The 24,729-nt window shown below is 42.0% G+C and overlaps 1 protein-coding gene across 1 annotated transcript; it reads right to left on the bottom strand.

Moving 5' to 3' along the window:
• Positions 1-8,784: 8,784 nt before the first annotated feature.
• LOC105517887 (zinc finger protein 461-like) lies at positions 8,785-24,295 on the bottom strand. The gene is made up of 4 exons (XM_011950633.1): positions 23,739-24,295; positions 23,007-23,053; positions 14,502-14,597; positions 8,785-9,703 (listed from the first exon to the last, which is right to left on the bottom strand). Exons 1-4 carry the CDS (start codon positions 23,915-23,917, stop codon positions 9,009-9,011), a joined length of 1,017 nt encoding a protein of 338 aa, XP_011806023.1. The 5' UTR covers positions 23,918-24,295; the 3' UTR covers positions 8,785-9,008.
• Positions 24,296-24,729: the final 434 nt, after the last annotated feature.

Below are 24,729 nucleotides of genomic sequence, written 5' to 3'. Positions count from 1 at the left end.
TCTTTAATTTCTTTTAATTCCTGTTTCAGGGATGATGTAGCATTAGGTCAGCAATTTACTTTCAAATGGTTCAGTAACAAGCAAGTTCCTTGTGCTATACTTGCAATTTTCTGTAAGTTTGATTGGATGGATGGATGGATAGATCAAAGAATGAAGTATGGAGCTAGCTTAAAAATATCTTCTGAATTATACTTTTAATTTAAAAATAATTTGTAAAAATCCACATTGAAGCTCCATAGGATTTTTGCCAGTCATGCTTGTACATCTTGGTGCCTGCAAATGGTGTAGTTATTCTTGGCTTTTTGATAGACTTTAAGATTATTTCCCCACAAAGTTCCTCCAGATGATCTTAACTACCTGGAGATTCCTAGTCTGCCTTTCCTAGAGCTGCTAAGCAAGTGGGGTTTTTCATGGCTTATTTTTTCACCCATCCCCTCGCTTGGCCATCTCAGGATTCTACTGTCTCCCAGGAAGAAGAAATGATGAAGTCCTATGTGAATTTTAAATGATGTATTTATTTTATTATCTTATTCTATAAAGCAGGTAAAGTAGATCACAATAATCTCCACAATAAGATGGAAAACCCTAAGTGGATCAAAATTAGGAAAACATAAGTAATTAAGGAGAAATTTGCAATTAGAAATATATAGAAATAAGTTCATTAAGAATTAAGCTTCAAATTTGAATCTGGCCTTCATAGGAAAAATAAATTAGGACATAAAACTAAAATTAACAAAATTCATTACATAGTTTGCACTGTCTTTCATGAAAAAAACTATTAATTTCTCAGAGGAACATAAACGCTTTTCATGGACACGAAGTAAAATACTTTGGCAAAGTTTTAAAGTTGTGGTCCATAGCCCTCTCCCTATCTTCTTTACTCTGGTCTCAAAAAATGAGATGTTCCTCCTCTTAAAAGTAATGTCTTTTCTGTTTTTCATCCCATCTTTCCTATGGCTTCTAGAACCCTTCCCCACTAGTTAATACTTACACTTAAATATATTACATAGTTCTTTCTTTACTGCGTGAGTCCCCTTACGTGGTTCTCCACAGCTGAGGAGACAACAAACATACCAACCATTCTTCTGTCCATGTGTCCAGTTAGTTACTTTTAATAGTGTAGAGGTCAAAAGCAAAGATTTTAGAGGTGAAAAGATGTAGATTTGAATTCCCATTCCACTACTTTCTGTGTGACGTGAGCAAATTATAGTTACTGAAATTGTCAGTTCCTCAGTTTTATGACCTAAAACCGAGGCTAAATCTACAGATGGAAGTTTTTTGAGAATTAATGAGTTGTTAAGTTGCTCAGAGCAATGATTGTCACCATTCAACGTTGAATTAACGTTTGCCTCATTTCTTCCTCAGAAACTTATGACTCAGATTTTGGTGATTTCTGTCTCATCTTATGTGTATTGTTCCTGTAAGAAAGTCCTCAAAGTATGGGATATGTGGATGCCTCAATTTCTTATTTCTATCGCAAATTAAGATATTTTTCCTTATTTTTACATTCCTTTGGAAATTAAGTTTTTTTTTTTAACTGGTTTTATGAGCGGTAAAGTTAAAATCTGGTCCTCATGGCTCTTTTTAAAAAAGACATCTTAAATATTTTCCTTCGCTTCATCATATTGTTTTCTCATGATGCTAATTAGAATCATCTCACAACTTAAAAACAATTTTCCACTTATGAATCCTTTTTCTTTGCTTGTTTCTCAACTGGTACTTGTCCCTAGACCCCTCTTTGTATCCCATTCCGCATAGCATCAATGAATTATCACACCCCACTGCAATGGCTATAATAGTTTCAGTCATCATTATACACTGATGAATATCAAATTACTCATTTGCATTCCAATCCCTACTTGAGCTCCTGATGAGCATACATAATGGTCTGATGGATATCTTTACCTAGTTATTCTATATAAAACCTGACTTTTACAGTCCAAAATTTTATTCTTCTCTTCCTTTTACCACCTTCTGCCACCAACACCCTTTGCTATATACCCTGTCCCGATGAATCACATAACCATCTTTTCAGCCATTCCATCTGTCATTTCCCAACATGAGATCGCCTTAAGTATATCATGAACCTTTAAGTTACCTGTACTTAGAGAACACATTCTATATAACTTACTGTCTCCTAGAATACGAAACAAAACTAGACAAATATTAGGCATCTATATGACTTTTGATGAATTCAGACTCCTAAATGCGTTCACGTGTCACCCAGTGCTCTCAGACTGATCAGGAATGTGTTGTTGCAGGAAAGAGTAACATTCAAGGATGTGGCTGTTGGCTTTACTCAGGAGGAATGGCAACAACTGAAACCTACTCAGAGGAGTTTGTACAGAGATGTGATGCTGGAGAACTATAAAAGCTATTCACAGTAGGTAAGGATAATCTCTCTGAAAATCAGATTCTCTATTTCTGAAATGTGAAAGGCTTTTAAGTGGCATAGTGGGTACAGCCTTGAGTTGTTGAATTAAGATTCTTATTTCCGTTGTTCACATATATTTCAGCCATTGTTGTATTTCACAGGATACATGACAGTATATCCCTAGAAAGCATGCCTTCCTCATTCATCAGACTCTGCGAGTCCCCATACTCATCCTGAATTCTGGGATCTCCTTCGTCCCCAGCATTAATAGGCAAGCCATACACCTTCTGATAAACAGAATTTCCAAGTTTTGTGTTTTTAGTAGAGATGGGTTTCACCGTATTAGCCAGGATGGTCTCGATCTCCTGACCTTGTGATCCGCCCACCTCGGCCTCCCAAAGTGCTGGGATTACAGGCATGAGCCACCGCGCCCGGCCTAATACAGGTTTTAGCTGTGTAGGTGCACTTATATGTGGGTTTCTTCAAACCAAATGTGAATAAAATATATAGTATTTTCAGGCTGTGAAGCTTGTGTATATGGAGGGCCGTTTTTCTTTTTTGCTTTTTCTTTTTTTTTTTTTTTGAGACGGAGTCTCACTCTGTCGCCAGGCCAAAGTGCAGTGCCACAATCTCGGCTCACTGCAACCTCCGACTCCCTGGTTCAAGCAATTCTCTTGCCTCAGCCTCCCGAGTAGCTGGGATTACAGGTGTGTGCCACCATGCCCAGCTAACTTTTGTACTTTTAGTAGACACGGGGTTTCACCATGTTGGCCAGGCAGGTCTGGAACTCCTGACCTTGTGATCCGCCCACCTCGGCCTCTCAAAGTGCTGGGATTATAGGCGTGAGCCACTGTACCCAGCCGACTTTACTTTTTTTTTTTTTTTTTAAATAGCTGACTTACTTTGGATGCTGTCCTTTTCCAAGTTTGGTAAAAGGGTAAGGATAGCCTCACAGCCATGACTTTTGTATCTTGAAGAGGTAGAAGACTGTAAGATAATTTCTCTAATACTAGAGAAATTATGTGGTGTAGCTCTTTAATCAGTTTCTTCTTGGTTCTTATTAAGGAAAATAATACTTTTCTAGGATTTCACACATACTATAAAAAGCTGAATATAAACATACACTATAAAATGCTGAATGTAATATGTATTACATATACTTTGCTAAATCAAAGTTGTATATTTCAACTATATATAAGAAAATGCTTTTTCTACAATGTCAGATGTACTATAAAAAGCTGAATATAAATTTTACTAAAGTTGAATGTGTGTATATATAAAAATGTCTTTAAAAATAATTTTCCAGGACTCAGATATATTGTAAAAAGTGGAGTATAAACTTACAACATATGAAGGCGGGCGCAGTGGCTCATGACTGTAATCCCAGCACTTTGGGAGGCTGAGGCGGACAGATGACTTGAGGCCAGGAGTTCAAGACCTGCCTGGGCAACATGGTGAAACCCTATATCTACCAAAAATAGAAAAAATTAGCTGGGCATGGTGGTAGGTGGCTGTACTCTCAGCTACTCGGGAGGCTGAGGCACAAGAATTGCTTGAACCTGGGAGGTGGAGGTTGCAGTGAGCTGAGATTGTGCCACTGCACTCCAGTCTGGGCAACAGGGCAAGACTCCAACTCAAAAAAAAAAAAATAAACAAAATAATAAATAAATAGATAACTAGATAAATAGATAAATAAATAAATAAAAATAAACTTACAACAACTCATGCACCAAGTCCAGGGAAAGGGCAGTTCTTAATTGTTTCATCATATCAACACGTTGGCTGGGAGTGGTGGCTCATGGCTGTAATCCCAGTACTTCAGGAGGCTGAGGCGGGAAGATCATGAGGTCAGAAGTTAGAGATCAGCCTGGCCAACATAGTGAAACCTCGTCTCTACTAAAAATATAAAAATTAGCCGGGCAGGGTGGCACGCGCCTATAGTCCCAGTTACTCGGGAGGCTGAGGCAGGAGAATCGCTTGAACCCGGGAGGCAGAGGTTGCAGTGAGCCGAGATCATGTCACTGCAATACAGCCTGGGTGACAGAGTGAGACTCCGTCTAAAAAAGAAAAAAACAAAACAAAACAACAATGTCAAGAACACACATAATTCCAACCTATTCCGTGCCAATCTCAGACTCTTGATTCTCTGCTTGCAAAATGCCCACAATTCCAGGTGTCACTGTGACATACAGACATATATCTTGTATTTAAGCAGACTATTTTCTCCCATTTTGTTAGGAAACAAAATTTAACTGAAACCCATTTGCAGACTTTTGCACAGATCTTCTGTACTCAGGGCTATTATATGTGTGACCAGATGCAAGGCAAGCTAGGAGATCAAATATCTGGCATTTACAGACTCAGGAGAGCAGCAGACAATCCTGCCAAAAGAAGAATGGTGAACACCAATGAATATGCAACTAACTATGCTTGAGTTTCGTTTTTTTTTTTTTTTTTTGAGACGGAGTCTCGCTCTGTCGCCCAGGCTGGACTGCAGTGGTGTGGCGCGATCTTGGCTCACTGCAAGCTCCGTCCCCCATGTTCACGCCATTCTCCTGGCTCAGCCTCCCATGTAGCTGGGACTACAGGCGCCCGCCACCACGCCTGGCTAATTTTTTTTTTTTGTAGTTTTAGTAGAGATGCGGTTTCACCGTATTAGCCAGGATGGTCTCCATCTCCTGACCTCGTGATCCGCCCGTCTTGGCCTCCCAAAGTGCTGGGATTACAGGTGTGAGCCACCGCGCCCGGCCTAGTTTCTTCTTTATAGGGTGCAATGCTTTTCATTTCAAAGTCTTGTGTTTTGTTTTTGCCTTCCATTAATTTTTCTAGAGCTTTTCTACATCCAAGGGTTGAATGCTTATTCATTCGCTCTCATTCCTTGGATCATTCACACATTCCTATGATCAAATATTTACTGAGAACCTGCTAGGAAAAGGGAGCACACAGGGTGAAGTCGGAATGAATCCTGGTCCTTAACCGGCCGTTTTCTATACATATTAATTTTCTTGAGAGTATAGCTTTGTTCACACCCTATACATTTCCATACATATTCCCTTTGTCATTCATTCCTAATAAGGCCTGCCTTAACATTTTTTTTTTTTTTTTGAGATAAGAGTCTCGCTGTCGCCCAGGCTGGAGTGCACTGGTGCGATCTCGGCTCACTGCAACCTCCGCCTCCCCAGTTCAGGCGAATATCCTGCCTCAGCCTCCCGAGTAGCTGGGATTACACGGGCCTGCCACCACACCTGGCTAATTTTTTTGTATTTCTAGTAGACACGAGGTTTCACCATGTCAGCCAGATGGTCTCAGTCTCCTGACCTCATGATCCGCCCACCTCAGCCTCGCAAAAGTGCTGGGATTACAGGCGTGAGCCGTCTGGGCCAGGATGGAGTGCAGCGGTGTGATCTCCGCTCAAGGCAACCTCCCCCTCTGGGTTCAAGCGATTCTCCTGCCTCAGCCTCCTGAGTAGCTGGGACTACAGGTGTGAGCCACCACGCCCAGCTAATTTTTGTATTTCTAGTAAAGACGAGGTTTCACCATGTTGGCAAAGATGGTCTTATGTCCTGACCTCGTGATTCACCCTCCTTGGCCTCCCAAAGTGTTGGGATTACAAACTTGAGCCACTCCACCAGGCTGACATCCTTTTTAATATAAAAATCATTTATACAGGTAGTTTTAAAATTTTCTAGTGGAGAAATGAATTTTGATTAGGGCTGTATTATTTTTTAATTCTGCAACCTCTGCCTCTCGGGTTCAAGCGATTCTCCTGCCTCAGCCTCCCAAGTAGCTGGGACAACAGGTGCACACCACCATCCCTGGCTTAGTTTTTGTAATTTTAGTAGAGATTGGGTTTCGCCACATTGGCCAGGCTGGTCTCGAACTCCTGACCTTAAGTTATCTGCCTCCCCTTGGCCTCCTAAAGTGCTGAGATTACAGGCGTGAGCCACCGCGCCCAGCCTTTTGAAAAGTTTTAATAAATCATCTAAACCTTCCACCTGACTTCACAGCAACTCACTTTTATTCTACTGGGTTTCTTTACATTATGAATCCCCTAGTAAGGCAAAAGGGTGAGCTATAAATAAAGGCTTCACAGTATTAAATTTTTCTCCAGAAGGAATTACCTAGCCTTCAATAAAGAAGAGATGATGCAAGATGTTCCTATAGTCACTGCATATATAAGTCCTTCCTCTCAAGTCTAATAATGCACGATTAAGAAAATAACAAAGAAAAACAATAAATGCCTTCATTTAGCACACTTTCAATACTAGACAGACACTGCTTTAAATAAATGTATTTAACCCTCACAATGCAGCTAAGAAATATGGTGCTAACAGTACTAATTTATAAATGAGAATATGTAGATGCAGTTAATAAATTCACCCTAAAAGAAATGTTATAATGATGAGGGTGAGTAAAAAGTAAACATTGGTTAAATCCTTTCCCACATTGATTCAGCTCCAGTTAATTTTAGAGAATTAGCTTGCAAATATTTAACAAGAGTTATGTGGGATGAAAGAATCTGCTGAATTTTAAATACTACTATAGGCTTCCTCAAGTACTGTCAGATGAATACTTTGTTAGCTAAAGCAAATTGGTGTCCCATATATATGGCCTTTACATTTTGGGTTTTTTTTTTTTTTTTTTTGGAGATGGGAGTTTTGCTCTTGTTGCCCAGGCTGGAGGGCAGTGGTGCAATCTCAGCTCACTGCAACCTCTGCCTCCCGGGTTCAAGAGATTCTCATGTCTCAGCCTCCCAAGTAGCTGGGATTACAGGCATGTGCCCCCATGCCCAGCTAATTTTGTATTTTTAGTAGAGATGGGGTTTCACCATGTTGATCAAGCTGGTCTCGAACTCCTGGCCTTAAGTGATCAACCCACCTCTGCTTCCCAAAGTGCTGGGATTACAGGCATGAGTCACCATGCCCGGCCCCATCTTTTTTTTTTTTTTTTTTTTTGAGACAAGAGTCTCACTCTGTCACCCAGGCTGCTGTACAATGGCATGATCTTGGCTCACTGCAACCTCTGTCTCCTGGGCTTAAGCAATCCTCCTGCCTCAGCCTCTCAAGTAACTGGGATTACAGGCATGCACCACCACGCCTGGCTAATTTATTTTATATTTTTTGTAGAGACGGTGTTTCACCATGTTGCCTGTGTTGTTCTCAAACTCCAGGACTCAAGCAAGGGAAGCAAACCTTGGCTTCCCAAAGTTCTGGGATTACAGGTGTGAGCCACTGTGCCCAGCCTGCATAAATATATATATACACACATATGTATATATATATATTTACTTATTTTTCGAGACGGAGTGTTGCTGTGTCACCAGGCTGGAATGCAGTGGCATGATCTCAGCTCACAGCAACCTCTGCCTCCTGGATTCAAGTGATTCCCCTGCCTCAGCCTCCCGAGTAGTTGGGATTACAGGCATGCACCACCATGTCCGGCTAATTTTTTGCATTTTAGTAGAGACGGGGCTTCACCACGTTGGCTAGGATGGTCTCGATCTCCTGACCTTGTGATTCACCCACCTCAGCCTCCCAAAGTTCTGGGATTACAGGTGGGAGCCATCCGCACACGGCCTACATTTATATTTTGAATCATCTGATTTCCCCTAAGGGCTAATGACTGCTGCTGAGAAAGGTCTGAATGATGAATTTCTCTCAGCACATTCACTCCTCTCCCCGTTATGAATTCCCTGAGGTTGACTTGGTTCTGAGCCACCAAAAAGGTCTCCCTATTTTCTTTACATTCATGGAGTTCTTCAATTTTTCCCCAGTTGTATCATGATGTGTAATAAATTCTGAAACATAAATAAATCCCCGCTAATTCCTAACATTTATAAGGTGTCTCACACTTAGAATTATAGGGTTTTTTTTCCAAATCAATATGAATTTTCTCATGTTAATCAAATTCTGAGCCATCCCTCATTTCTTCATTCACTCCTGGTTCCTGAATGAATTCTTTGATGTTGACTAAGGTGTGAGGCCCGAATAAAGGCCTTTCCACACTGCTGACATTCATATGGTTTCTCACCAGTACGAATTTTCTGGTGTCGACTAAGTTCTGAACCACGACCAAAGGCCTTCCCACACTCCGTACACTCATAGGGTTTCTCACCAGTGTGACTTCTCTCATGAGTGAGTTCTGACCTTCGAATAAAAGCCTTCCCACATTCCTTACACTTATGGGGTCTCTCCCCAGTGTGAACTTTTTGATGTCAGACAAGTTCTGTGCTACAAGTAAAGGCCTTTCCACATTCCTTACACTCATAGGGTTTCTCACCAGTGTGAGCTCTCTGATGTCGGGTAAGTTCTGAGCCACGACGGAAGGACTTCCGACATTCCTTACACTTATAGGGTTTCTCCCCAGTATGGACACTCTGATGTCGAATAAGATGTGAATCAGAGATAAAGGCTTTCCCACATTCCTTACATTCATGGGGTTTCTCACCAGTATGAATTCTTTGATGTAGACTCAGCTGTGAGGCACAACTGTACACATTCCCACACTCCTTGCATTGATAGCGTCTTTCACCAGTATGGATTATCTGATGAAGGCTCAGTTGTGTGTCATAACGAAAAGCCTTCCCACATTCCTTACATTTATGGGGTTTCTCACCAGTATGGATGCTTCGATGTCAAAAAAGGTGTGAGGGACGGATAAAGGCCTTTCCACACTCCTTACATTCATAGCATTTCTCATCAGTATGGATCCTCTGATGTAGATTAAGCTGTGCGGTGGATGGAAAGGCTTTCCCACACTCCCTACACTTACAGGGTTTCTCGCCAAGATGCATCCTCTGATGCTGACTAAGTTGTGAGCTGGAATGAAAGGCTTTCCCACATTCCTTACATTTATGAGGTTTCTCTCCAGTATTAATGCTCCGAGGGTGAGTAATTCCAGAATCACGATTAAAGGCACATTTGTTATTTTCACTATGGTTTTTGCTTTCATTAAGCCTCTGAAGCTTAATCAAGTCTGATCCACTATTAAAGATTTTCCTACATTCTCCACAGTCAGGGCCTTTTTCCTTATTATGAATTATTTCATGTTGAATAGGACATGACTGGCACCTGAAAGCATTCTTACATTTCCTGCATTCACAGGATTTCTCTCCAGTAGGAATCCACTGATGTTCTCTATGGGCTGTGCACTGCATGGAAGTAAATGGTATTACAGCTTGTCTGAAATGTCCCTCCTGGAGACCCTGTTGTCTGTCCACCTGGCATCTGATTTCTCTGATAACTCTGACCCTCTCCTGTTGCGGTGATCTAATTTCATAAATGTTTTCCTTTGGAGATAAATTATTGGTTTCTCTTCCAAACTCCCAATCTGTAAAATAACAAGAAAGAAAATAGGAGGTATTTTCACATTGCAGGACAAAGAAAAGTTCTGAAGTAGAAATGACAAACTAAAAATAGTTAATAAACAATTCTTTACACGGCAATTTAAAAAAAAAAGGGAAGTGAAAAATGAAAAAATGAGGAGCTTTTGGGCTCAAGTGATCTGCCCACCTTAGCCTCCCAAAGTGTTGGAATTATAGGTGTGAGCCACTACACCCAGCCACATCTCTTATACTTTTAAAGACCCTTGTGATTACACTGGGCCCACTTGGATAACCTAAGATCCTCTTACTAACTGAAGTTGAGCAGATTTGCAACCTGAATTCCCCCTTACCATGTAAGAGTAACACGTTCACAAGTTTCAGAGATTCGGATATGGACATCTTTGAGGGGGCCATTATTCTGCCAATATTGGCTTATAATGTATAAATATGTAATTTGTATGACAATAATAGTACAAAGAAGGGACGTGGGAACAGAAGTATTTTGGAGCAAAGTATTTATATAAGATTAAAGTTAAGTTAATACTAATCCAAACTAGATTGTTTTAAGTTGAAATGCTAATTATAATCTTGAAGGCAACCACCAAGAAAATAATTTCAAAGACTATTGTATAAGAAACAGTATAGGAACAAAAATGGTACTCTAGAAAATATTTAGGTAATATAACAGAGGGTAGTAATAGAAGAATAGAGGAATAAAACAATAACAACACAAATAGAAAACAAATACCACAATACCCATTGTAAATCCCACCCCATCAGTGTATTAAATGTAAACATATTAAACACTACAGACTTTGTTAAACACTACAAGAAGAGGTTGGCAGGATGGATTAAAAAAAATGTGATCCAAGTATATGCAATCTACCAGAGACACACTGTTTTTGTTTTTGTTTTTTGAGACATGGTCTCATTCTGTTACCCAGGCTGGAGTGCAATGACGTGATCTCAGCTCATTGCAACCTCCACCCCCGGGTTCAAGTGATTCTCATGCGTCAGCCTCCTGAGTAGCTGGGACTATAGGCACGGGCCACCATGCCTGGCTAATTTTTTGTATTTTTAGTAGATACAGGGTTTCGCCATGTTGGCCAGACTGGTCTCAAACACCTGACCTCAATTGATCTCCCCACCTCTGCCTCCCAAAATGCTGGGATTACAGGTATGAATCACCATGCCTAGCCCCCGAGACAAACTTTAGATTCAAGGACACAAATAGTTGAAATGAAAGAATGGAAAAAGATATACCATGCAAAGAGTAACCACAAATGAGCTAAAATAGCATTACTAATACCAGACGAAATAAAATTTAAGACAAAAATTGTAACCAGTGAGAAAAAAGGATGTTTTGGCCAGGCACAGTGGGTCACGCTTGTAATCCCAGCACTTTGGGAGGCCGAAGCAGGTAGATCACAAGGTCAGGAGTTCAAGACCAGCCTGGCCAACACACTGAAACCCTGTCTCTACTGAAAATACAAAAATTAGCTGTATGTGTTGGCAGGCACCTGTCATCCCAGCTACTCGGGAGGCTGAGGCAGGATAATCACTTCAACCTGGGAGGTGGAAGTTGCAGTGAGCAGAGATTGTGCCACTGCACTCCAGCCTGGGCGACAATGCTAGACTCCATCTCAAACAACAACAACAACAAAAACAAATCAGATAAAAGGGTATGTTATAATGATAAGAGGATATAATGATAGTCAGAAAACTGTAACAGTTGTAAGTATATATACACCTAATAACACAGGCCCAAAATACGTAAAGCAAGAATTAAAGACAGCAATAGACAATTGAACAAATTGAAGACTTCAATACTTTACTTTCAATAATGAATAGAATAGCTAGGCAGAAGATCAACAAGGAAACAGAAGGCTTGAAAAACACTATAAACCAATTAAACTTAAGAAAACATTCGTAGAATACTCCACTCAACAGGAGAATACACATTTTTCTCAAGCACGTATGGAACATTTTTCAGGTTAGACCATAATATTAAGCCATAAAACAGCCCTCAATAAATGTAAGAGGATTGAAATCACACAAAATATGTTTTGCAACTACAATGGAATGAACTTAGATATCAACAGCAGAAGGAAATTTGGGAAATTCACAAACATGTGAAAATTAAATAACATACTCCTAAATAACCAATGTGTTAAAGAAGAAATCACGAGGAAAATTAAAAAATATTTTGAGATAAATGAAAAGTCAATATACCAAAACTTATGAAATGCAGCTAAAGCAGGGCTTAAAGGGAAATTTACAGCTAAAAACACCTATATTAAAAACAAGAAGAAAAAAAAAAACAGAGAGATCTCAAATCAACAATCTAACTGTGTATCTTAAGGAACCAGACAATAAAGAATAAACAAAAACATAAAGCTTCCAGAAGGAGGGAAATAATAAAAGATAACAGCAGCCATAAACAAAATAGAGAATAGAAAAACAACAGAGAAAATCAATGAGACCAAAAGTTGGTCCTTGGAAAAGATCAACAGAATTGGCAAATCTTTGGCTAGATTGACCAACAAAAAAAGAGAGAAGTCTCAAAATACTAACATCAGGAATGAAATAGGAGATATCACTACTGACCTTATAGAAATAAAAAGGGTTGGCCGGGCGCGGTGGCTCAAGCCTGTAATCCCAGCACTTTGGGAGGCCGAGACGGGCGGATCACGAGGTCAGGAGATCGAGACCATCCTGGCTAACACGGTGAAACCCCGTCTCTACTAAAAAGTACAAAAAACTAGCTGGGCGAGGTGGTGGGCGCCTGTAGTTCCAGCTACCCGGGAGGCTGAGGCAGGAGAATGGTGTGAACCTGGGAGGCGGAGCTTGCAGTGAGCTGAGGTCAGGCCACTGCACTCCAGCCCGGGCGACAGAGCGAGACTCCGTCACAAAAAAAAAAAAAAAAAAAAAGAAATAAAAAGGGTTATAAGGAACTCCTATGAATAACTATATGCCAATAAATTAAACAACTTAGACAAAATAGACAAATTCCTAAAAAGACCCAAAACTACCAAAATTGACTCAAGAGGAAATAGAACACCTGAATAGACCTATACCAAATAAAGAGACTGAATTAGAGTAAAAAAATCTTCCCACAAAGAAAAACCCAGGAGCAAATGGCCTCACCCAACATTAAAGAAAACTTAATATAAATCCTTCATGAACACTTCAAAAAGACAGAAGACAAAGAAACATTTCCTAATTCTGAGGCCAGTATTACCCTGATACCAACCAGACAAAGCAAAGATATCACAAGAAAACTACACATCAGTATCTTCAACAAAAAAGACCAAACCAGATCCAACAGCTTAGAGAAAGGATTATATACCACATCCAGGTAAAATTTATCCTACAAATGCAAGGTTGGTTCAACATCCAAAAGTCTATCAATGTAATCAAACATATTAATACAGCAAAGGACATAAACTACAGATGTCTTAATAGATGCAGAAAAAGTAACGGAAAAAAGTATTCTAAAATCCTTTCATGACAAAAATACTCAAAAAACTAAGAGAAGGGAACCTATATACAAATGTTCATAGCAGCTTTAGTCATACATAGTAGCCTAAAAGTAGAAACAACCCAAATGTCTACCAACTGATGAATGAACAAAATGGTAATATCTATACCATGGAATACTATTTGGCAATATAAAAGAATGAAACACTGCACTGGTATATGTTACACTGTGGATGAACTTTGAAAATATTCTGGTAAGTGAAAAAAGCCAGTCATAAATTATATGTTGTGTGATATCATTAATGTAAAATGTCCAGAACAGGCACATCTATAAAGACAGAAAGTGATCAGTAGTTGCTTGGGGCTGGGTTTGGGGAGTGACTGCTAACGGGTATGGCGTTTTATTTTGAGTGATAAAAATGTTCTGCAATTAGACTGTTGTGATGGTTGCAAACTGACTAAAAATTACTGAACTTTAAATGGATGAATATTATGATATATGAATTATATCTCAATAAAACTGTTTTTAAAAGTCAGGACAAAACTGGACCCAAAATGCAAGTAAAATGGTTGTCACAGGGGAAGAAAGAGGGCACTTCCTGTATGAAATGAGGGGGGAGTATTATAGGAGGTGAGCAAGAAAGCCTGGTAAATGGAGCTGAAACATCCTTACTTTCTTTTTTTTTGAGATGGAGTCTCGCTTTGTCACCCAGGCTGGAGAGCAGTGGTGGATCTCGGCTCACTGCAACCTCTGCCTCCTGGGTTCAGGCAATTCTCCTGCTTCAGCCTCCAAAATAGCTGGGACAACAGGCACCTGCCACTATGCCCAGCTAATTTTTGTATTTTTAGTAGAGACAGGGTTTCACCATATTGGCCAGGTTGGTCTTGAACTCCTGACCTTGTAATCCGCCCGCCTTGACTTTTTTTTTTTTTTGAGATGGAGTCTTGCTGTGTTGCCCAGGCTGGAGTGCAGCGGCGCAATCTCGGCTCACTGCAACCTCTGCCTCCCAGGTTCAAGCAATTCTCCTTGCCTCAGCCTCCTGAGTAGCTGGGATTACAGGCATGCACCACCAGGCCTGGGTAATTTTTTTGTATTTTTAGTAGAGACGGGGTTTCACCATGTTGGTCAGGCTGGTCTCGAACTCCTGATCTCAAAAAAAAAGCCTTCCAAAGTGCTGGGATTACAACATCCTTACTTTCTCCTCCTGATCTCAAGCATTTTTAGGCAGCTTTCCCACCAAAATCCCCAAAGTGCTACCTTCTCACAGATGAGCTAAGTGACCAACTGCTATGGCCTCCCCATTCCGGTTCATCATCACTCACCTGGACACCATTCTTTTGTCTCATTCCTCTTAACCAACCAGGGCTCGCTCTTCTGCTCCAATAAGGAGATCACATTTGGCTTAGTATCAGAAAGCCCTGCTCAAACACAAAGGGAACAAGGTTTTGTTGTGGGTGTCAGAATTAAAAATCAGTCCCTAATTATCAAGAAAGAGGAGCAGGTAGATTAAGGGTCAGAAGAAGGAGTGAGGGTCAGAGCACCAGGGAAGATAAAGGTGCCTACTGGAACAGCCTATTTCCAGCTTCACAAGAGACAAACCATTCTTTTGATGAGCAAGAAACATTAACTCATCCAGGTACTTGAAAAGCACTTGTGACAAACTCAGAAAAAAGAACGTAAGAATTCCAGAAGGCCAGTTCTGTGTTTGGCGGGGCGGGGGGTGTGCAGAGGGGCAGATAAAGTTACCCAGTAAGACCAGGTTGCCGTAATTTTCCAACATTACATCTCGGTACAAATCCTTCTGAGCAGAGTGCAAGCATTCCCACTCCTTTTGAGAGAAGTAAATGACCACATCTTTGAACTTCAAGCCCTGAAATCACAAATAAATGTACCATTTGTGAAATTCATGGAAAAAATCTTTAAGACAATATAAAAGAAAATGGAGAAAGCAATTCAGTAGGGAAGTTCCATTAGGAAAACAGGCCATACTGGCCCCTTCAACATGGATGGGTCAGTGTGGAAACAGGGGTGATCAGAGTCAAGTGCCCACATGGTTCTTGGGCATGCCTACTCCTGCAGAGGCAGCCTCTAGGCACTTCCATTATCCACCCACGTTGGAGAATAAACCAAGTCCATGTAAGTGGTTTTTCCCAATTAAATGAAACTGTGCGTGCAAGCTTCTCATTGCCTCTTCCTCTTTCCCATTTAATAAATTAAATCCTAAATCAGTTTTCTACATCACCATTCTTAAATAGACAGCAATTTTACTGGCTGCATGATTCCTCATATAATGTTCTTATTTTGAGGAAGTCAGTTGGAGAAGTTCCCTAAAGGTTCTTTTGCAGTTATGATAGTCATTATTTTTCAACAATTTATTTTTATTCTATTCTATTCTATTGTATTCTATTCTATTCTATTCTATTCTATTCTATTCTATTCTATTCTATTCTATTCTATTTTCTGAGACAGTCTCACTCTGTCACCCAGGCTGGAGTACAGTGGAGCAATCTCAGCTCACTGCTACCTCTGTCTCCCAGGTGCAAGTGATTCTCCTGCCTCAGCCTCCTGAGTAGCTGGGACCACAGACATGGGCCACCACACCTGGCTAATGTTTGTATTTTTAGTAGAGACAGAGCTTCACCATGATGGCCAGGCTGGTCTTGAACTCCTGGCCTCAAGTGATCCGTTCGCCTCGGCCTCCCAAAGTGCTGGGATTACAGGCATGAGCCACCGTGCCTGGTCATTTCTCAACAATTTGCACATCTGGCTAAATTGTTCCTGTTACCACAAATGCCCCCAACCATACTCTCCTTGTTCCTTACCTACCAGAACTGATGGAGAAACATGCAGACTCACAACGATGTCACATGAGGTGCGCACATACTACACAAGTTCAAAATGGACACACTTTATCCACACACTTTATCCATCTGGCACAGACTCCTTGGGAATATCCTGTAACTCCATACAATCTACATATCTCAGGATATCCCCAGTCCTAAAATCCTCAGACAGCTAGAGATACTGGCTGATACTGAGACTGCAATACAATAAATCAACATCAATTCCTTTTTTGTCTAATTAGAAAACTCAAGTTTACAATATGTGATTCCACTTAACCATTCATTTCCACTTCCTCAAATCACACCTCCAAGAAAGGAGGTATGAAAATTTCCATCAAGGATTGGTTTTCCTACTCCATCAGTACTCTCGGTGGAAGAATGTGTATCTAAAAAATGCTAATCCTAGTATACTGGCTCACTCTTGTAATCTCAACACTTTGGGAGGCCAAGGTGGGAGGAATGCTTGAGCCCAGGAGTTCAAAACCAACACAGTGAGATCCTATTTCTACAGAAAAATCCAAAAATTAGCCGGGCAAGGTGGCACATACCTGCAGTCCCAGCTACTTGGGAGGCTGAGGCAGCAGGAGCTCTTTCAGCCTCGGAGGTTGAGGCAGCAGACCCATGACTGTGCCGCTGCACTCCATCCTGGGTGACTAAGCAAGACATTGTCTCAAAAAACCAGAAATGCTAAGAAGTTTGCTGATAAATACCTAAACAGTTCTTGGAGAACAGAGGGGCCCTTAAGAGACAGCAGCCTTGGCCAGGCACGGTGGTTCACACCTGTAATCTCAGCACTTTGAGAGGCCGAGGTGGGTGGATCACCTGAGGTCAGGAGTTTGAGGTCAGCCTGGTCAACATGGTGAAACCCTGTCTCTACTAAAGAACAAAAATTAACCAGGCATGGTGGCGTGTGCCTGTAATCCCAGCTACTAGGGGGGCTGAGGCAGGAGGATCGCTTGAACCCGGGAAGCAGAGGTTGCAGTGAGCCAAGATCGTGCCACTGCACTCTAGCCTGGGCAACAGAGCAAGACTCCGTCTCAATCAATCAATCAAAAAAAGAGATAGCACCCATTGGCAGCATTACTGACTGGAATGGGAAGAACTGGAGAACAAGTCCCTGGGGAAGGCAAGAAGTTTTAGGAAAAAGAAATCTGCTCAATCTGTTCAAATCTTCTAAAGCAAAAAGAAGGCATTCAGAAGCAGAGAGCAGAACAGTTGTTACCAGAGACGGGGCGGGGGTACAAATGCGGAGATGTCAGTCAGTGGGTACAAAGTTACAATCAGGAGAATTAAATTCTGGTGTTGTATTGCACAGTAGGGTGACTATGGTTAATGATAAAATATTGTATATTACAAAATAACTAGAAGAGGCTTTTGAATATTCTTACCACAAAGAAATGATAAATGCATGAGGTGATGGATACACTAACTACCCTGACTGGCTCTTTATACAACATAGATATGTACTGAAACATCAAATTGTACCCCATAATTATGATCCTGATTACAATGTGTCTGATACAGTTTGGATCTGTGTCCCCACTCAAATCTCATGGGGATTTCTAATCCCTAATGTTGGACGTAGGGCCTGGTGGGAGGTGATTGGAACATGGGGGTGAATACTTCATGAATGGCTTAGCACCGTCCCCTTGTTGCTGTTCTCATGGTAGTAAGTTCTCACAAGATCTGGCTGTTTAAAAGTGTCTAGCGCCTTCCCTGCTTCCTTCTCCTCTGGCCAGGTGAAGCGCTGGCCTCTCCTTTGCCTTCCACTATGATGGTAAGTTTCCTGAGCGCTCCCAGAAGCTAAGCAGATGCCAGCATCATGCTTCCTGAACAGCCTGTGGAGCTGGAGCTGTAAGCCAATTAAACCTCTTTTCTTTATAAAATCCCCAGTCTCAGGTATTTCTTTATAGCAATGTGAGAAGGGACTAATACAGTGTTAATTAAAATAAAAAATAGAAAAGAATGCATTCAGGCCAAGTGTGATGGCTCACGCCTGTGATCCTAGCACTTTGGGAGGTGGAGGTGGGAGAATCACTTGAGTCCAGGAGTTTAAAACCAGCCTGGGCAACATACCAGGACCCCATCTCTATAAAAATTTAAAAAATTAAAAAATTAAAGACTGCAGTGAAGGAGAGGAGACATACTAACACATTGGTAATAGCTTTTACAACTACAAACTTTATACCCTAGGTTTTTATTAGAGAAAGCCTGGGAAAGCAAAAATGGAAGAAAAAGCAAGTAATGGGGATTTGATTGATCTTTCTGGGTAACAGAATTTTGATGACAAAATTCACCAGACTGACCTCAAGGTCCCCAAAGGCCTGAGAATGAATCCCTTCACCCCATTCCTGCTTTTGGTACTCCAACACACACACACACACACACACACACACACACACACACACACACAGAGTCTGCTTTTTTTTTTCTCTCTCTGAGATTTGAGAAAGAATGAACAAGCCTTTGTCTTTTTTGAATCCCAGGGAATCCAACTATAGAAAAACAGATTCAGAAGAAACAACTTTCCCACTGTCAGGAGCTGATCAGAGCACAGGGCCTGGGCTCCCTTTCGTACAACCTGGATGTCACTGAGACCCTCAGCCATGGAAGGCACCCCCAAAGACTTGAGGGAGCCCTCAAGGCCCAGGAGCACAGGATACCTAGGCAGGCCCAGCTCTGGACAAAGATTTGTACAACAGACCGTTCCAGCCTCCCCCAAGCCTAATAGAGATAGGAGGAATAAATTCTAGTGTTCTATGCACCAGCCACTTTCTGGACTTTGTTCCTATATCCCAGAACTGAGGCCTTTGGAACTAAAACTAAAACCTCATTCTGCAAAGACTCTCCAGAATCAGCAGCACTGAGCCAGACAACCCATAGGATCAGGAGGCCCTTAGCAGCCTCAGCAGAGCTCAATTACCCAGATACACAATGCAATGGCTTCCCATGAGACCACCGTTCCAGGAATCCTCATGGTCAGTACATCCCGGTTCCAAACTGAAGTTACCCATGGCTTTCCTGCCTGACATTCTCTCTTGCTACTACCCCTAACCTTACTGCTGATAGTGTAATGCACACTGCATCTCAAGGACAATCACTGTACTTTAAGCACTTTAAGTTCCTGATGCATTACATATATTAATCCTCACAAGAAGGTCATGAATCCTAACTGAAAGGAAACTTTAGCTTGGAGAAGTGAAGTCATTTACTCAAATCTGCAACTACAGTGGCATTGCTGGGTTTTGAATCTACTGAGAAATATCCAAGTCTCCACCTGGTTGCCTTCTAACTTCTGGCTCTTGTAGATGCAACCTGAGAATTTCCTGATCTTTTGAAAGAACCCTCAGCTGGCCCCTGCACTTAGGGGAGCAGAAAATGCTAGGTCTGCTGTGTTTGTCACTGCAGATCACAGCAGTTTGTGAAGGGAGATCAAAGCGGTAGAAGGGAATGGGAAGACAGGAGCAGCTGTGTCAACAAAAATCCTCTTATCCAAAAATACCAATCAAATCCCCATGACTCTGGCTCTATGTGGGCACTGGGATCACAGATAACTCTTACCTAGCATACATTTGCCCTTAAAAAGCTCAGTCACGGAGGGGGAAAAAAAAGAAGAGAAAATCAATCCTAGGACACCAGGCTCTGTGGGGGACTAGTTACTACGTCCAAATCACCAGTTGAAAAATAAGAGATTGAATATCAAAAATACTTTAGAATGCAAGGATGAGCTGACACAGAAGTAATCTTCAGCAGATAAAACTACGTCAAAATGCGAACAGAGAGGCGTATGCTGAGCCACTGAGGCTGATTTTCCCCAGGGAATGTCTATAGAGCCCAGATGCCCATAAGCTTTGACATTTATGATCTTAAGGAGCAAGGGGAGAGAAGATCAAGCCTACAGCTGGCCAAGTGGGGGGTCTAATTAATTCCATACTACAAAGACCTGGGACCTCTAGAACCATCCCTTAGAGTAACGGAAAACTAGATGTAGCATTCCCATTCTTAGGGTCTGCTAGGAAAACTGCCCGACTTGAACCTTGGCAGATGGTGGAAGGGAAACATTTTCCCCTGAGGAACTGTAACTACAAGCCAGCCCTCACACAGGCCTGCAGTTCACATAACGATACTAAGGTGGATCTAAAACACTTGCCATCTCTGTTTACTTTATGGTGGTCCTGGTTTGGCAGGGCTCCTAGTAGAAGCAAATACAGACCTGCCCTAGAGGAACAACCTTCAATCAGGCCTCAAGAATCTATGGGTAGAATTCCAAGGAAAATAACCTATTAGTCAAAAATAAAGCAACATAACATTGTGAATGCACTAACTGTCACTGAACTATGCACTTAAAAATGGTTAACTATATATTATATATTATATGAATTTTGCCTAAACAAAAAATCAACTAAAAAAAAATGGCCAGATGTGGTGGCTCATGCCTGTAATTGCAGCACTTTGGGAGGCCAAATTGGGCAGATCACTTGAGGTCAGGGGTTCAAGACCAGCCTAATCCATCTGGTGAAATCCCATCTCTACTTAAAATACAAAAATTAGCCGGGCATAGTGGCACATGCCTGTAGTCCCAGCTACTCGGGAGGCTGAGAAACAAGAATCGCTTGAACCTGGGAGGTGGAGGCTGTAGTGAGCCAAGATTGCATCAGTTATCCAGCCTGGGTAACACAGTGAGACTGTGTCTCAAAAAAAAAAAAAAAGAAAGAAAGAAAGAAAGAAACATACAAAGAGGCATAATTCCATGAACAAAAAGTCATGAAAATCAGTCATGCAATTGTTTTAACTTTTCATTATGTTTGAAAATTTCCCTAATAAAACGTTGAGAGGGAAGAGGAATTACCTCCGTAAAAGATTCATATATTATATAGATAATGCCAAAAACTATCAAACAAGCATATTACATGTTTTTAAAATGGAGGAAATGTAATAAGAAAACTTCATAAAGATGACAGATTTCAAAAAAAGGAAAAGAAATAAAAACATAAAACAAAAAACATACTTAAATCATACAATGGCTGGAATAAATCTCTCTGAAGAGAAAAATTACTGTACTGAAAGGTATAAAAAGAGATTATGCAGAATGCAATTAAAAAAGACAAATGAGGCCAGGCACGGTGGCTCACGCCTGTAATCCCAGTACTTTGGGAGGCCAAGGCAGGTGGATCACGAGGTCCGGAGATCGAGACCATCCTGGTCAACACAGTGAAACCCTGTCTATACTAAAAATACAAAAAATGAGCCGGGCATGGTGGCAGGTGTCTGTAGTCCCAGCTACTCGGGAGGCTGAGGCAGGAGAATGGCGTGGACCCGGGAGGCGGAGCTTGCAGTGAGCTGAGATCGTGCCACTGCACTCCAGCCTGGGCAACAGAGCGAGACTCCGTCTCAAAAAAAAAAAAAGACAAATGAGCAGATGTACAGAAGAGCGATTAAGAAGATAATGTGAGATAGCTTAATAGATATTTAACTGAAGTTCTAGAAGGAGAGAGGAGAAAGAATGAAGAAAATGGCAGTATTGGAAGACAGGACAGCTAAGAAATTCTCAGAATTGGCAAAAGCAGATTCAGGAAGCCCAGTAAGTCTTAAACAGAATAAATAAAAATAAATTCATGCCTAGACAATCAGACCAAAACTGCAGAGCACTAAATACAAAGAGAATACGTGAAAAGCAATTTGGGAATAAAAGTAGATTATCTACATAAAAAAAAAGTCTGATTGACAGACGACTATTTAATAACAAAAACGTAAACCGGAAGACAGCGGAATGTCCCAGTGTGAGGGTAGAATACCTTTCACAAATGAGGGCAAATAAAGACATTTAAAAAAAAAAAACAAAATCAGAGAGAAATTTACTATTTATTCCATCTAAAGGAAAGTAATCCCAGATGCAGAGCCTGAGATGTAAGAAAGAATGGTGAACCAAGAAAGTGGTAAATACATGGATAATCTAAGCTAACACTCAATACATAAAATAAAATTTTCTTATGGGTTAAAAAAAGATAGAAGAAAAATACCTGACAATAATGTAAGTTGTTTGATTAGTTAGAATATATCCTACTTCCTTATTTACCAAGAACATAAGAATATTTTTTAGTTGTAGACACTAGTAAGTTAAGAAAGTGTATTAAAATTTCTAAGGTAACTACTAAATAAACACAAATAGCTTATAACTTTCAAACTCACAGAAGGGAAAATGAAATGAAGATAATGAAATACAGAAAAGGGAGAATAAAAAGCACAAAAAATGCCACCTTCAATTATATCAGTAATTACAAGCACTGTAAATAGACTAAATACTCTTGTTAAAGAACAAAGTTGGTCAAAGTTGTCAAAAACCAAAGCACTGCTCTCTGCTGTTATTAGAGACACATCCAAAACATAAATATTCAGAAAGATGAAAGTTAGAAAAGGATAACTTTATGCTTAAATAATAAATAATACACACATATTATATATACATATACATATGCATAAATGAAATAGAAACTAATAGACAAACCCTAATCATAATGGCACATTTTAACAAAACACTAGAAATAACTGATAGATACAACAGACAAAAAGTCAATAAAAACAGAATATTTAGATACCAAAATTATTAAGCTTGATCTAAAGGCTGCATATAGAACAATGCACTCAATTCAAATAACATTCTTCTCAATCGTATGTGGAAGATTTTGAAAAACTGACCACACTGGACCTTAACGCAAGAGAAAAACATTTTGAATGAATGAATACATACTAAGAAAACAATGAATAAAATCCAGGGAAGTGGAAATTCTCTATCAGATGAGACAATGTTTGCAAAATAGACAGCCCTGGGCTGCTTTAGGAAAATGCTCCATAAATGCAGTTTCCTCCCCTCTTCCCCTTTCTTCAAATCATGAATGTAAATCTTTTAGATAAATTTCTGAAATAGGACACTGTCCTGAAAACCAGTAAGTTCTTTCCAAGAAGAAAATGTCAAATGCAACTTACCTCTGCCATCACTTGAGATGCACAGCAGTTCTCTCCTCCTCTGGGTTCTTAAAGAAAGATGTGGGAAAACATTAAGAAGCCATAAGACAACAATCCCTACCTGAACCCCTCAGGAGGCCAAACTCCTACCCCACCCCAGGCACTGAAAGGGAGACCAAAGAAGCTGCAACCCCACCGCCCTCTGTCATCCTCACAACGAAATGCAGGTGACCTTAGGAGCCCAGACAGGAGTTCTGGGAGGGCCCCCCTAGACCGTAGCCTTCTTCCTCCATAAGAGACTAACTTGGGAAACTTTCAGGCCTAGCGTCTTACACTGAACCCAAAAGTGTGTGGCGCCAAGACACAGCTTAAGTGGACCCACCTGTCAGGGTCTCAAACTCCTGTCCTTTAGGCTGGGGTCACCTTTATGGGCCTAGGGTGGCTACTGGGTGAAAGAACAGAGAAGTGGATATAGCAGGAACTCCCTAGCCCCAAACCCTAGAACCATTTCCACCCTCAACACACACTAGAGATAGACCCGGTGGCGGGAAGGCCATTCACAGAGATTCACTACCTACTTAGCAGTCGCAGTTGGAGTTTGGGTAGAAGGCCAGGACCCATCCACTGGGCCGACCCCGCCCAGCGTATCCCCCGAATGTACAGCGAGGGTGTTCCGCCCCCTCCCAGGCCTCCCAAAGATGGGGTCGACGACCCGGCACCATGGGGCTCGCCCGCGCATACGCTCACACTTACATGCTCAGCCACACAGAATCCCGTGCAGACAGGGCTCCCACGACAGCCCCGCGGGCACATCGAGCACAGATCGCCAAGGACCTGTCGCTGGGCGCACAATCCAGGTCCGGAGAGAACTGCACAGACTTTCGGTCCAGCCAAGAGGACGCAGGGCCGCGATACCCCAGACCTCCTAACATTCCCAGCCCGCTCCTGCGCCAGCCTCACACCACACCCACTCCTTGCAGTCGTGCGGCCCCACACTGCCCTCTCCCGAGCTGGGGGCCAGTAGCACTGACACTCTCCTCCCATCCCGACTCACTGCCCCGACACGCTCTTCCTTCCCCATGGCACAGCCCAGAGCTCCCTTAGCGGTGAAGCCCTGGCATGCAGTCCGCACATCTCCGAGAGCCACATGACTTTTAAACTGCAGACAACCCCAGTCCCGCGCCGGGACGCCTCACGCCCCCTTCGGCGTCCTAGCACTCAAGTCTGAACGAGTTCATCCCAACCCAATGAGCTCCGCAGCCCGGGACGTTCCAGCCCTTTGCGTTCCAACACCCGCCAGGTCACGCGGACTAGCCCCTTTCGGCCGGAAGTGGTTGGGCCGCGGGGCCCCCTGGGAAATGTAGTCCAGAGGTGGGTGCGCCACCCGGGGCCTGGACCGCACCACGGTCACTGGCACTTACAGCCATGTCCAGTTCCCCGCCTCCGGTGAAGCCGAGGCCAGACTGCCCAGCCACGCCAGAGCACCCTCCCAGGACCTGGGCAAATATACAGGCCCAGGCAGCAATAGGTGGCCGCTGACGGCTAGAAAAAGACTGTGGGGCCGTGGAGGCTTCAGAAAAATGTAGCCGCAAATCCGGGAAGGGGCGGCCCAGCCCGGCCCGCCGCTAGGACTTCCAGAGTCCGCGAAGTTAACCCGGCTGCAGCCGCCCTCTCCCCAAACGGAGGGTCAGGGAGTGGGGTTTGTGTGTGTGCCCAGAGGCCTCTCAAGTGCAGTGAAAAGCCA

Source organism: Colobus angolensis, unplaced genomic scaffold (genome assembly GCF_000951035.1).
Source record: "Colobus angolensis palliatus isolate OR3802 unplaced genomic scaffold, Cang.pa_1.0 Scaffold31, whole genome shotgun sequence".
NCBI classification, from domain to species: Eukaryota; Metazoa; Chordata; class Mammalia; order Primates; family Cercopithecidae; genus Colobus; species Colobus angolensis.
This window is presented reverse-complemented; position numbering and strand designations above follow the sequence as displayed.